A 12,828-nucleotide genomic window follows, 5' to 3' on the forward strand; every position below is an offset into this window, starting at 1 on the left:
GCAGAGGGGGAGGAGTGGGGAATGGGGATGGGGTGTCAGTTTGGGACTGTGACAAGAGCTCTGTGGCTGCATGGTGGTGCTGGTTGTGACAACAACGCGAACACCATGGAGCTGTATCCTTGGCAATGGTTAAAATGGTAAACTTTGTTATGTGCACTTTACAATTAAAAGAACAAGATTGCTCTGGCTGCACAAGGGTCTGGTGTACAGGGGTGGGAGGTGGCCATGGCGGGAACAGGACCATGGGCCCATGCCCTTGCTCAGGCGACAGTCACAGGGACTGAGACCAGGGGATAAGGTGGCCAGCAGCAGACCCATGCTGACTCTATTTTGCAGATGGAGCCAGCAGGACCTGTGCCTGGATATGATGTTGGGGGTGATGGCACAGGACAATGAGGGGGGACCTTTCCCTGTTTGCCCTGGACATTTGGGTGAATGATGGATCCATTTGCTAAGATGGAAGAGTAGTGGGGGGAGAAGGAAGTTTCTTTACTGAGGGAGATGGCAGAGGGGGGGGCGGTGAAATATTCTCTTTGGTTGAGATGCCTATTAGAAAATCCAAGTGGATTCTGGGTATTTATCTGAAAAAAGTCCAAAACACTGTATCAAAAAGACATATGCACCCCCATGTTCACTGCAGGATGATTGACAACAGCTAAGTTTTGGAAACAACCTAAATGCCCATCAGAAGATGAGTGGATGAAAAAGTTATGGTGTAGCCCTGGCTTGGTACCTCAGTTAGTACGGCATTGTCCTGATACCCCAATGTTGAAGGTTTTATTCTCAGGGCACATACAGAAATCAACCAATGAATGCATAAATAAGTGGAAGCAAAAAATGGTGCGTTTTTTCTTCTCTCCCCCTAAAATCAATTTTTTCAAACCTGTGGTACACATATATGATAGAATATTACTTAATCACCAAAAAAGAATGAAATCTCACCATTTGTGACAACGTGGATGGTATTAAGCTAAGTAAAATACGAGTAAGACAAATATGATTTCACATATATGTGCAATCTAAATACAAAATAAATTAATGAAACCAAAACAAACTCATAGATACAACGGAAACAGTTGACACAGGGAGCTGGCCGGGGCGGGGGGTGGGGGGTGGTGAAAAAGGTGAAGGGATTAAGAAATACAAATGAGACTAGTCACAGGGATGTAAAGTACAGAACAGGGAATATAGCCAATAATATTGTAATAGTTATAGATGGGGCCAGAGTACTGGAAATACCGGGGAACACTTCGTGAAGTACTATATGATCGTCTAACCAATACGCTGTACATCTGAAACTAATACAAAGTAATATTCAATGTCACTTGTTTAAAAAAAAAAAACACACCAGTTCAAGTGGAGAGTCAAGAGGGCAGTGGGATCAGAGCAGGGACAGGACCTATACTCCCTGGAGCGGAAAGGCCAGTGCAGCTGAAACTCGTGAACCAGAGATCAGGCAGGACAGAGAAGTGGCGGGAGGTGAGGCCCCGAAGAGGGGTTGGCTGCCACCCAGCCTGGGGCAGAAAGGTGTGACTCTGCCACCACTAGCTGGCGAAGTCCTAGTTACTGTCCATTTATGCACTGCTTGTTCCTGCCGCTGTCCCATGTCGTCCCGTATCCGTGGGTCTGTCTCACCCACGCCACCCAGAGCAGGACACTTGGTGTAGACCCGGCGATGGCTTCTATGCGGTCTACGCCGCCTGGAACCCGCCACACTCGGAGCTCCAGCCTTGTCTCACACTTCTTCCCGTTTCTGAGATGGGGAAACTGAGGCAGTCACCGTATCTGATGGAGACACGTCGGAGACATGTGTCATGTAGTACCCTCGCCCAATCCACAAAAGGGAAACTGAGGCCAGGGTGCCAGGTACACGTAGACGAGAGGAACCGGGGTGCCTGGATAAAGTCCGGACCCCGCACTGACCCGGGACCTCGTTAGTTTCGCCATGTGGGGGAGGGGTGAGAGGCGACCAGTTGTCAAGGAAATGCACCGCGCACGCAATGATTAGCCAGAGCTCCATTCCGGGCCCTTCCTCCTTCTCGGTCCGCCCGGTCCTCAGGTCAGGGGCCCCATTTCTCCAGTGCCCAGCAGCGTCCAGCCTCCTCGGGTCTCCACGACAACGCCGCTCTTTCTCCCTCCCTCGGCTTCCCTCCCCCCCACCCGTTCTCACGTCTGCGTAGGCTCAGGTTCTGCGTGCGAACCAATGAGAAACCCTGTCTGCCTTCTGGGAAATGTAGTCCAAAGTTCAGTGTGCCAGGGAAGGCCGTGTTTGCGAAGGCCAATAGGCCGCAGACAGCACTCGCTGCATCTTGGGAAATGTAGTTCTGGCTGGCGAAACCTTTCGGGGATGGGCAAACGCTAGTTGGTAAGACGAGTGCCAATGGAAAGCCGCCATTGCCGCGAGGCGTCCTGGGAAGTGTAGTGCTGGTGAGGCCCGTAGGGCTGGGGCTGGTTCGTCAAGGGAACGACACACTAAGTCTCCAGGAGTATTTGGTGGGGAGGGTCACACAAGAGTTTGGCGCAAAGCCTGCTGGGGCATGGAGTCCCTGTGAGCTTACTGCGCATGTGCGAGGAGGTGAGGGGGTCTTAGGGGGATCCGCCTGGGAGAGTAAGGTGAGTAAGGGGAGAAAATAAGGGAAGGATTTGTGGAGATGATCAGACTTTGGGGAGAGGGTGCTGGAAGCCGGCGGAGGAAGGGATGGGCGAGTTGGGGGAGGATATAAAAAGGGGCCCGGGGTGAAGGGGGAGGTGGGAGCGAGCGATGGGAGACCGAGCGGAAGGGGGAGGGGGAGGGTTGTGGACCCCTGAGGTGGGGGGTCTCGGGGAAGAGTTGGAAACGGAGGGAACGGAGTTGGGGATGGCCTAGGAAGTGGGGGCGGGGGCAGGGGGCGGGGATCCCCGCTAGGATGGGCGCTGGGCCCTTAGGACCAGTGTGGGACCTCTTGGACCCGTGGGAAAGGTTTGGGGGAAGCGGGTTTAGGGGTAGGTCGTGGCCCCCACCTGGATGGGCGCAGGTGGTTCCTTTTGTGTGCCTTTTTCACACCCCTTTTTATACGTTGTGCGATTCCTGATGATTTCTTCCCCGGTTTTCTTTTCTTTTTTGAAGAAGAGCCTCCCACTTCTCAGCTTGTTGCAAGGGAGTGAATTCATTAATTAGGTCTGTGTTTGCTATCATCGGAGGCCGCCCGCGCCCCTCATCTACCCCAGTCAGCCAGTAACCACCATCTTTTGTTTCCTATGTTTACGCCTATTCTACTTTGTAGCTAGATTTTAAATGCATGTGCTTGTTTTGTTAATAGCAGCATCCGCTCCGCCCCCGCCCCCAATAATTGAAATAACTTAACTCTTGCTTAGCCCAGGTGCTGTCCTCAGCATGAGTCCTTTGCCACAGAAAATGTTGAACTTCTGCGACTTTTTCCGGGACTCTTGGGCTAGTGTGATTTTTTTAGGCCCAGGAGCAGAGGTGCGATGTGTCAAAGGTGCGGGTGTCCCTTGTCCAAGGTCGACTAGTGGGTCGGTGGCAGAGCTGGCATTTGCTCAGGAGCCCTGGTGCTCTGAGTCAATATTTGTCCCCAGGGGACACGGGGCTATATCTGGAGACATGTTGCTTGTCACAACTGGGAAGATCCTACTGGTGTCTGGGGGATAGAAGTTCAACGTTTCTGTAGCAAAGGACGCCTGCCACAACACAGAATAATCTAGCCCAAACTCCACAGTGTGGAGGTTAGGAACCTGGAGGAGACAGATGTTGGCTGAGCTCTAAGTGCTGCCCACTTCTCAAACTCCTTGTGAGGAAGGAGCCGTGATGAGTCCTGTATTACAAGTGGAGAAATTAAGCCCAGAGAGGGCAAGTCGTGTGTCCATGATCACACAGCAGATCAGTGGCAGAGCTGGAAGTTGGAAGTGACAGAGCTTATTTCTTAGCCATTTAATTAATCCAGCCTGCATCATTAAAAAAATTATTTTTAAAGTACTTTCTTTCGAGAAACTCAACTTTTTAAAAATTTATTTATTTTTAGAGAGGGAAGGGAGGGAGAAAGAGAGAGAGAAACATCAATGTGCAGTTGCTGGCATCCATGGCCTGCAACCCAGGCATGTGCCCTGACTGGGAATCGAACCTGCAACGCTTTGGTTCGTAGCCCGAGCTCAATCCATTGAGCTACACGAGCCAGGTCATTAAAACAAGATTAAAAAGCAGGTCATTAAAAAAAATTAAAAAGCTCTGACTGGCATAGCTCAGTGGATTGAGCTCGGGCTGCGAACCAAAGCGTCGCAGGTTTGATTCCCAGTCAGGGCACATGCCTGGGTTGCAGGCCATGACCCCCAGCAACTGCACATTGATGCTTCTCTCTCTTTCTCCCTCCCTTCCCTCTCTAAAAAATAAATAAATAAAACCTTTTTTTAAAAATTAAAAAAATAAATAAATAAAAAGACTCCCAGGCAGAATCTGCCCCCAAGTGGCCGCTTGCTGACCCTAGCTCCGGGCCAGGGGTTCACAATTGGAACTCAGGGCCTCTTTATAGTCTTAAAAGCTGTTAAAGGTCCAAAAGCACTTTTGTTTATGGGAGTTAGGGCTTTGGGCATGTATCACATTAGAAACAAGGGCTAAGCGAATTTCACAGGACTAACGCATTTAGAAATAGCAGTGATCCGCCTTCCTGTGTTCGCATATAACATTTTTATGATGAAAAAAATCATGTTTTCTGAAAGGAAGGGTTGGAAAAGCGGCTTTCTTCCTCCCTCATCTCTCCAAAGTCTGATTTGAGAGACTGGGTGCTCATATCTGCTGTGCGTGCAGCCTGCGGCCGTCAGCCTCCAAGGACCCCACCGTAGATACAGGGACACGTGAGGGAAAGAGGCAGATGACATCTTAGTGTGAAGATAACAACAGTTCTGACCTCGCTGTGTCCTGGGAGGGTCTTGGCACCCCCAGCGTCCCTAGACCATTCAAGGGCCACATTTCTAGGCCAGGGTGTCTTGACCTCAACAGCATGTGTACTGTCGGATATTTAGCAGCACCCCTGGCTCCCCCACCTGGGGGGCCACCCTCCCTCGGGCATACCAGGCAGGTGAGCACTTTGTTTTGTAGGGGAGGAAACTGAGGCAGAGAGAGAGGACACTGCTTATACCAGGTCGCTCTGCTTCTAACGGGATACTAGAGTGTCCACTTGCACCCTTGCTGCCCTCCCCTCAATGACAGGAGGTGATGGCTTCTAGAATGACTGGGCTGGGCTCTCACTGTGCTGGAAATCCCTCCCCACAGGTGCTGTGGTCGCCCTGGGTTCTGCCCGCCCCCATGGAGGCTCCGTCCCCCCAGCCCGTGAAGCAGGAGGTCCAGGCCGCGGAGGTCCTGGCCCTGGACTCGCCATGGCACCGTTTCCGCCACTTCCACCTAGGCGATGCACCGGGCCCCCGCGAGGCGCTGGGCCTGCTGCGCGCACTGTGCCGAGACTGGCTGCAGCCTGAGGTGCGCACCAAGGAGCAGATGCTGGAGCTGCTGGTGCTGGAGCAGTTCCTGAGTGCCTTCCCCGCAGATGTCCAGGCCTGGGTGTGCAGCCGGCGGCCCCAGAGTGGCGAGGAGGCCCTGGCCCTGCTGGAAGAGCTCTGGGTGAGCATGAGCGCACACGCTCACACATGCCTGCATCCCTTCACTGCTACCTCCCTGGGGTCAGAGACAGGCCTGCCCCTCGCAGCCTTCCATCTTCTCTCCTGATGGTCTGGTCCTCGGTCCATGGGAGTGACAGTCCCCCATGAGCCAGCACACAGAACAGGTCCCAGCGGGGACGCTGTGGGTGGGAGCATCAGGCCAGCAGTGCAATGTCAAGGGCACAGTCCCCAAGACCCCCTCCTTCTGACACCCCTAGGTGCCTGCAGGACGACCCTTACTTTGATACTCCAATAGAAGGACTCAGAGCTCCTGTAAAGCTGCCCCCTGAGAGTGGATTGTCACATACAAGGGCCAGCCCCAGGAGGAGGTGGTGGGGCAGGTCTGGGGGAGCCCAATGCCCACAGCTCCTGGTCTCCCCTTCAGGGATCCTGCAGAGGGCACCGAGCGTCACCCACCAGGGGAGCTTTAGGAGCCTGGTGTCCAGGGTCTTTGTTGGGGGGCCCGCTGTGGAGGCACAGCGGACCACCGAGGCTGACCTCACTCAGTTTCCGCCCCCTCTGGAAGTTTCTCTGAAACAACCTAGCCAATAGGCCCCCATAAATCCTGCTGTCAGCACAGCCTTCCGGACTCCCCACTGTCCTGTGGGGTCGGGACTGGGCGCCATTGTTCTCACTGTTCCACAGATGAAGACACAAGGCTCAGAAGGGTCAAGCGACTTGTCCAAAGTCACACAGCTAGTTAGGGGGCAGTGGGGGGGATAGAACCCATGTGCTGTGGCTCTAGATTCCTGCTTCTGATCCCTAAGTGCCCATGGCTGCTCTGTGAGCAGTGCTCAGCCTCTGCACAGTCTGGCGTCGGTCTGTGACCCCCAAACCAGAGGGCCCCAGGACGCCTGGGGGTCCTCCAGAGATGGGAAAGTGCTGAGACTTGGACATGCCCAGGAGTTGCTGGAGAGCCTGCCAGCACTGTGGCTTCCTGGCCTCCTGTCTCTGACATGCTGACCAGGGAGCCGGGGAGGTCTCCATGTCACGTGCTCGGCCTCCACCCATCTGAGCGGAGACTTGGGGTGAGACCCTGTGCCGCCCAGCCCCCTCTGAACCGACGGGGTGGTGGGTACCTCACTGCCGGTCCCACGAGCAGGTCTGTGGCTGGAGGCAACTGGGGCCGTGGTTAGCCTCACTACAACCCTCCCCTGCACGCCCGCACTCCCGTGGCTGGTCCTCTTCTTTGGGGCACAGGCCAACGGTTTGACATCCATCTGTCCATCCATCCGTCTGCCCATCCATACATTCACTCATCATCTAACTTCTGAGGTGCCAGGAGCTGGAACCCACTTCTGTGGTGGCTGGAAGGTAAAATGAGGCAGCTGTCTCGGAAAACTGTCTGGCAGTTAATTCCCCCGAAGGGTTAGACATGGGGCTGCGGGCGGTCCGGGAATGATGTCTCCTTCAACATCAGTGAGGTGCTGCAGGAACTGAACTTGTGCATATCAACAAGCCCGTGGTCACGTTGGTTGCATTATACGTTGTTTCGCCGAAAGCCACAGAATCTGTCGATGATGCTAAGTGGGGATTCACTGTGCCGTGGAGCCAGTCTGTCCCCTCCTGGGTGCACACCCAAGAGAAAGGACAATGTACGTCAGCCCAGATGGTGTACACATAGGGCGTGACGGACGGCTGGGTGGTGTCACTCCCGATAGCTGGGGAGTGGGCATGATCCACGGGTGCACCAGGCTGGGGTGGGTAAACCCAGCATGGATGGTCACACAGTGGAGTATTACTCGGCGGTGAAAAGCAACGAAGGACACGCTGCTGTATGGCTGCACGTTGAAAACATTACGTGAACAGCAAAAGGTCCCGTGTGACTGCATTTCTGTGAAGCCTCCCGAGGCAGCAGGTCCACAGAGGCAGGAAGTGAACCAGTGGCTCCCAGCAGCTGACCGAGAGGAAGGGGGAGGTCTGCCAGTGGGTTCGAGGTTTATTTTGGGGGGGATGGGTATTCTAAAATGGACTGTGGTGATGGTGGCACAGCGCGGGAGTATCCTAGACACTGAAATAGACTGAGTTCTATTTTAAGTGGGCGATTCCTGCGGTATATGAATCGTATCTCCATAAAGCTATTATTTATTAAAGGATTGGCAGCAGGGACCCCCACCGAGGCCAGTCCCTGTGCCCCTGCAGTCCCCCCAGAGCCCTCTGTCATCTGTTGGAGGAGACGGATGGGCCCAGGCAACCCCGTCGGGGGAGTCTGACAGGTCAGGGAGAAAGGTCAGGGGGAAAGTACAGCGAGTCCACACAGACTGTTCCCAGAAGATGAAGAGGAGGGACGGCTTCCAGCTCACTCTGTGGGGCCAGCATCACCCCGATCCTGAAACCGAAGACGTGACAAGAAAACCGTAGGCCAGTGTCCTGATGGCGAAACAATGTTGAATGAAAGAAACCAGATGCCCAAAAGGCATTGGCTATGTGGTTCCATTTGTATAAAGTTCTAGAAAACGAAGCCCCTTCTGCAGTGGGGGAAATCCTCCGTGGTTGTACTCCGGAGGCCAGAGGGGGGCGGGTCATGCACGCACATGGGGACTTCTGGCACCACCAGAGTGTTCACCACCTCAACTGCATGGGCAGCCGCTGGAGTGGATACGTGTGTTGAAACTCACTGGTTTACAGGCTTTAAATGTGCGTGTTTCTTGTACATCTGTAAGGCCGCAGTGAACCTGCTAAAAAGTGCACCGTGAGAGGTGCCAGACCAGGGGATGCCCCTGTGTAGCAGGGTTGTAAACCACGTGTGTGGCAGGGACGGAGGACTCGGTCAGCTCCCTAAGTAGATGGTGAAGGGGCTGGGAAGGGGTATTCTAGGCCAAAGAGTGGAGGTCTGAGATCCTGGCACACCCAGGTTGCACAAGCTATGTGCGGTGGTGGTGGTGTGGTCTCAGAGCTCCAGGTGAGGGCCCGGACAGAGGTGGGGCTGGAGGGGGCAGTAGGGCCGCTGCCAACGCAGCAGGCTCATCACAGCCTGGTGTGCACGAGAGTGGTCAGCTCCCGGTGTGCAGGAAGGTGATTGCAGATTGCCCATCCTGCCACTGCCCGCACCACGGGGAGGCATTTTTACATCCCAAACAAGGTGCTTTCGTGGAAGGTCCGGAGTTTCCTGCTGAGTCCTCTCACCAGCTGATGAGGTTTGGGGCATGGCTGGTTCTTGCCCTAACCGTCACTTGAGTCAGAAAGCATTCGAAACCCGTACAGTGGAAGGAAGCAAGTTGGATGCAGGTGACTCATGAGCCAACCCTGTATCAGCACTGGGGGAATTCTGATCTTTTCCTTGGGGACAGGGGTTTGGGGAACCGTGACCGGAGTGTGAAGGAGCCAGAAATAGGCAGGTCTTGCCAACCACGGCCACCCTGCTTGGAGTTGTCCACCATTAGGACAGGAGAGTCCCATTCTGAGCTCACTTTATTATTTTTTTTCCCCTGAGTTGAAAGTAGCTTATGTGTTTTTCTTCTGAATTTTGTCGCGGAGTTTGCAAAGGGCAGTGAGAAGTGAAGGCCGTATTCAGAACAGGTGTATCTGTTACCTGTTGCTGTGTAACACCGCCCCAAATGTAGTGGATTAACAGAATGTTCAGTATCTCTCACGGTTTCTGTGGGTCAGGAACTCGCAGCGGGTCTTGCTCAGGGTCTCCGGAGGTTGCAATTGAGGTGTCAGCCAAGGCCAGGCCTCACGAGGGGTGGCTGCATGTCCTCCACAGGGAAGCCAGCTGTCCCCAGGGCGGGCGGGTGGCAGGATGTGGTGAGTGGTTGAAGGTGGTGGGGAAATAGGAGGAAAGTCGAGGCCATCCCTCAGGTTTCTCAATTCAGAATTCGGTGTCTCGTTTCAGGGACCAGCGATGAGGGCCCCTCGGGATGTGACAGACGGCTCTGGGGTCGGCCTCCAAAAAGAAGATGGTGGGGTGACTCCATTAGGTGAGCAGCTGGCCCCTTTCTCGCAGCCCAAGGTGGGGCACCCCTCCTGCCTGTCACTCATCTGTTCAGTGAGTGTCCCTGGCTCGCCTGCTGTGTGCCAGACCCTGCCCCAGGCCCCAGGGGCTGGAGATGCATTCAGCACCCCCACCCCCGGAGGGCATAGTGGGGGTGGGCAGGCAGGACAGCAGCACTGGGGATGTAGGAGCCAGGCGTGGCTCTGGCCAGCGAGCTGAAATCCCACTGCGTCCTCCACATGCTGTCGCTGCAGACATGCTACGGAAGTAAGGTAGCTCACCTGAGGTCAGGTGCCGGCAGAGCTGGGACTGTGCTGGGTAGTCTGACCCAGGACCTTTGCATCCACGCTCTCAGCTAGTTGCACGGAGTCCCCAGGTCGTGCCTCCTCGGCTCCGACTGAGTCCTGTTGTTCCCGATCTGGGTGCTGTGGCCAGAGGAGCAGCACCCAGCCCTAAGAGCACAGGCCTGGCACACACCCGTGGGTGGGGTGGTTGGGGGGCGGCAACTGGGGCTGGAGCCAGCCCTGTCTGGACCACACGCCTGAGGGTGAGGAAGGGGAATGAGGCTGAACCTTGTCAAAGGAGGGGGACAGAGTGGGTGTCCACCACGGGGTGACAGTGTGGTGGTCAGTGTGGAACCAAGTTCCGGGAGCCCAGGTGCAGTGCTTCAGGTGATAGAGGGCCTAGGCGCAGAACAGAGCAGCTTGAGGGTCATCTCAAGGTTGAATGTGGGGACAGCAGGATGGAGGCCACAAAAAGGGAGGGACCTGGGGAGGGCAGGGGTCACGGGGAGGGCGGGGACCCAGGGAGGATGGAGGACGGGCAGGTGGCCCTTCTTGGGAGTCCATCGTCTCAGGGAAACCACCGGAAACATCATCAAAAAGGCAAAGATGGAGGAACCACAATGTGCTGGGTGCCGTGGGCCTGGGGGAAAGGGTCCGAGATCTGGGGTGGGAATTCGGGGTTGGGCAGGGCCCTGGGAAAGGCCTCTGAGCTCAGGGTGTCCCCTGTGTGCGTCGGAGGGGGGACAGTAACCGGGCCTGCTCCTGCCGGGACGCCGGCAAAGGCGAGAGCTGCTGCAGTGGAAGTGCCTGGCATGGCCCCAGGCCCACAGGGGGAGGCAGTGGGTGTTGGCGACTGTTATTTTTGTCATGCCTGCCCTTGTGTAAGAAAACAAATGTAGTGTGCCTCTTTGGAGCTCCGCAGAGTGGTTTGGAAAACTGGAGAAAGGAAACGTGGGTCACGTCTGGCCACTCATCCACCCTCCCATTTGGCCCCCGAATAGCCAGTCAGACGCTTGTCTGCCCCTTGGACATCACCCAGCCAAGCAGCCACCTACCCGAAACATCCTGTCTCGGACGTTTATTCACTTACTACCCCTTTTCCCCTGCACTCCTCCACCCGCTGACCTGCCATTCACCCATCATTTCTCCTTTCCACCCCCTCTTCTGTGTCCTGTGCCATGTCCCCCGTTCCCCCATCCCCTTCACCCATGCACCCACCTGCACATCTGTGGTGGGCACTCACTCTGCACCAGGTGCTGCTGTGGAGGACGCAGGGATGAATGTGAAGCCCACTCCAATGCACCTTGAGGTTAAGCACCCCCACCCCCTCCATCCCACCTCAGCCTGCCCTCTCTGGGCAGGGAAGGTCCTGCCCTCTCTGCCTTGCATGGCGCCCCGCCCTGACTGCACCTTTGCCCAGCAGGAGATGCTGCCCCAGGGACTGAGGAGCCGGCCACGGGGGACGCCCAGGCCACACGCCCCTACAAGCAGGAGCCAGACAGCCCCCAGCTGGACCCGCCTGCCCTGCCAGCGCCTGGCCTGCCCACCTTCCTGGCCTCCGCAGGCACTGTGTCCTGCCCGGAGTGCGGCAAGGCCTCCCTGAAGCCGGCGCACCTGCTGCGCCACCGGCAGAGCCACTCGAGCGAGAAGCCGCACGCCTGCCCAGAGTGTGGCAAGGCCTTCCGGCGCAAGGAGCACCTGCGGCGTCACCGCGGCACGCACCCCGGCATCCCCGGGCCAGCCCTGCGCCCGCTGCCTGCCCGTGAGAAGCCGCACGCCTGCTGCGAGTGCGGCAAAACCTTCTACTGGCGCGAGCACCTGGTGCGCCACCGCAAGACGCACTCGGGCGCGCGGCCGTTCGCCTGCTGGGAGTGTGGCAAGGGCTTCGGGCGCCGTGAGCACGTGCTGCGCCACCAACGCATCCACGGCCGGGCGGCCAGCGCCACGGGCACACCAGGCGCACCGGGGCCGGAGGGTGGGGGGCCCTTCCCACCGTGGCCCCTGGGGTAGCTGCCTGCCTCCAGGACCCGCTCCTCACCTCTCTCCCTCCTTTAAACCTAAAGCATCCGATGCCCTAGTTCTTGGTTCCTTCTCAGCTTTTTCTGTCCCGAATCTCATTTTCTGGTCCTGCTCCCCCTCTCGCACTCCTCCTGACCTCCCACTCAGTCTCACCCTTGAGAGGTGCTTCCACGTCGTGCTCTCCTCTCCCCACTGCCCCCTCCACCTGCCCTGTACCAGGGAGGGCAGCAAGGTGGGCTGGGAGCCACGAAGAAGAGCACAGGGCCGGAGCAGCAGGCAGGCTCCTGGGTGGAGAGGGGGCTGGAGGCAGGGGCTTGGTCTTGTCCCTAGGAGACCCCCACAGGGCAGCTTGGGGGGCAGGGGAGGGGTCTGGCCGTGGCCTCCTTGGTCTCGCTCCTCCCTGTGCCCCAGGAAAGTAGGAGATGGACAGAGATGCGGGCTCTGGGGGGCACATTGGAAGCGACGATTCACCAGCATCTGCAGAGCAATAAAGTCACCAATGAGCTGCACCGCCTGAGTCCCAGGCTCTGTCGTAGGCCCGCTCTCCAGGGCCGCCTGGGGCAGAGGGGCCTGGGATCCTGGGCACAGCCCTCAGGTAGCAGTTCCCGTGGAGTCTAGAGGGCACTCCATGAGAAGTGACAGGAGATGAATGCTCCCTCATCTCTGTGCAGTGGGAGGTGCTCCTGCACATTCTCGGTCGAACCTGCCCGGGGCCCTGGAAGCAGTCACCTGCATCTTGTCTCACAGGGGCAGGGACAAGGGCCGGGGAAGGGACCTGGCTCAGGGCCAAGCCTGCTCGGGTGCCAGTCTCAACCCTTGGCTGTGTAATGTTAGGTCACACTCCTCTCTGAGTTTGCTTCTACCTCCATAACTAAGTAATAGTATCCATATCTCTTGCTAAGACTATTGGGTTATGTCACCCCCTTTTTAGGGGACCGCCCCCAA

At 56.6% G+C, this 12,828-nt stretch overlaps 1 protein-coding gene across 2 annotated transcripts; it reads left to right on the top strand.

Annotated features, from left to right (window-relative positions):
* The first annotated feature begins 2,322 nt into the window (after positions 1-2,322).
* On the top strand, positions 2,323-12,392 carry ZNF444 (zinc finger protein 444). 2 transcript variants are annotated; one of them, XM_036012738.1, is made up of 4 exons: positions 2,323-2,427; positions 5,264-5,608; positions 9,482-9,566; positions 11,288-12,392. In XM_036012738.1, the coding sequence occupies exons 2-4, from the start codon at positions 5,297-5,299 to the stop codon at positions 11,872-11,874; spliced, it is 984 nt and encodes a 327-aa protein (XP_035868631.1). In that variant the 5' UTR covers positions 2,323-2,427; positions 5,264-5,296; the 3' UTR covers positions 11,875-12,392. The 2 variants fall into 2 exon arrangements, with proteins under 2 accessions (XP_035868631.1, XP_028385420.1); XM_028529619.2 differs by lacking the exon at positions 2,323-2,427 and adding an exon at positions 2,434-2,613.
* Positions 12,393-12,828: the final 436 nt, after the last annotated feature.

The sequence above is a fragment of the Phyllostomus discolor genome, chromosome 12 (genome assembly GCF_004126475.2).
Source record: "Phyllostomus discolor isolate MPI-MPIP mPhyDis1 chromosome 12, mPhyDis1.pri.v3, whole genome shotgun sequence".
Lineage (NCBI taxonomy): Eukaryota > Metazoa > Chordata > Mammalia > Chiroptera > Phyllostomidae > Phyllostomus > Phyllostomus discolor.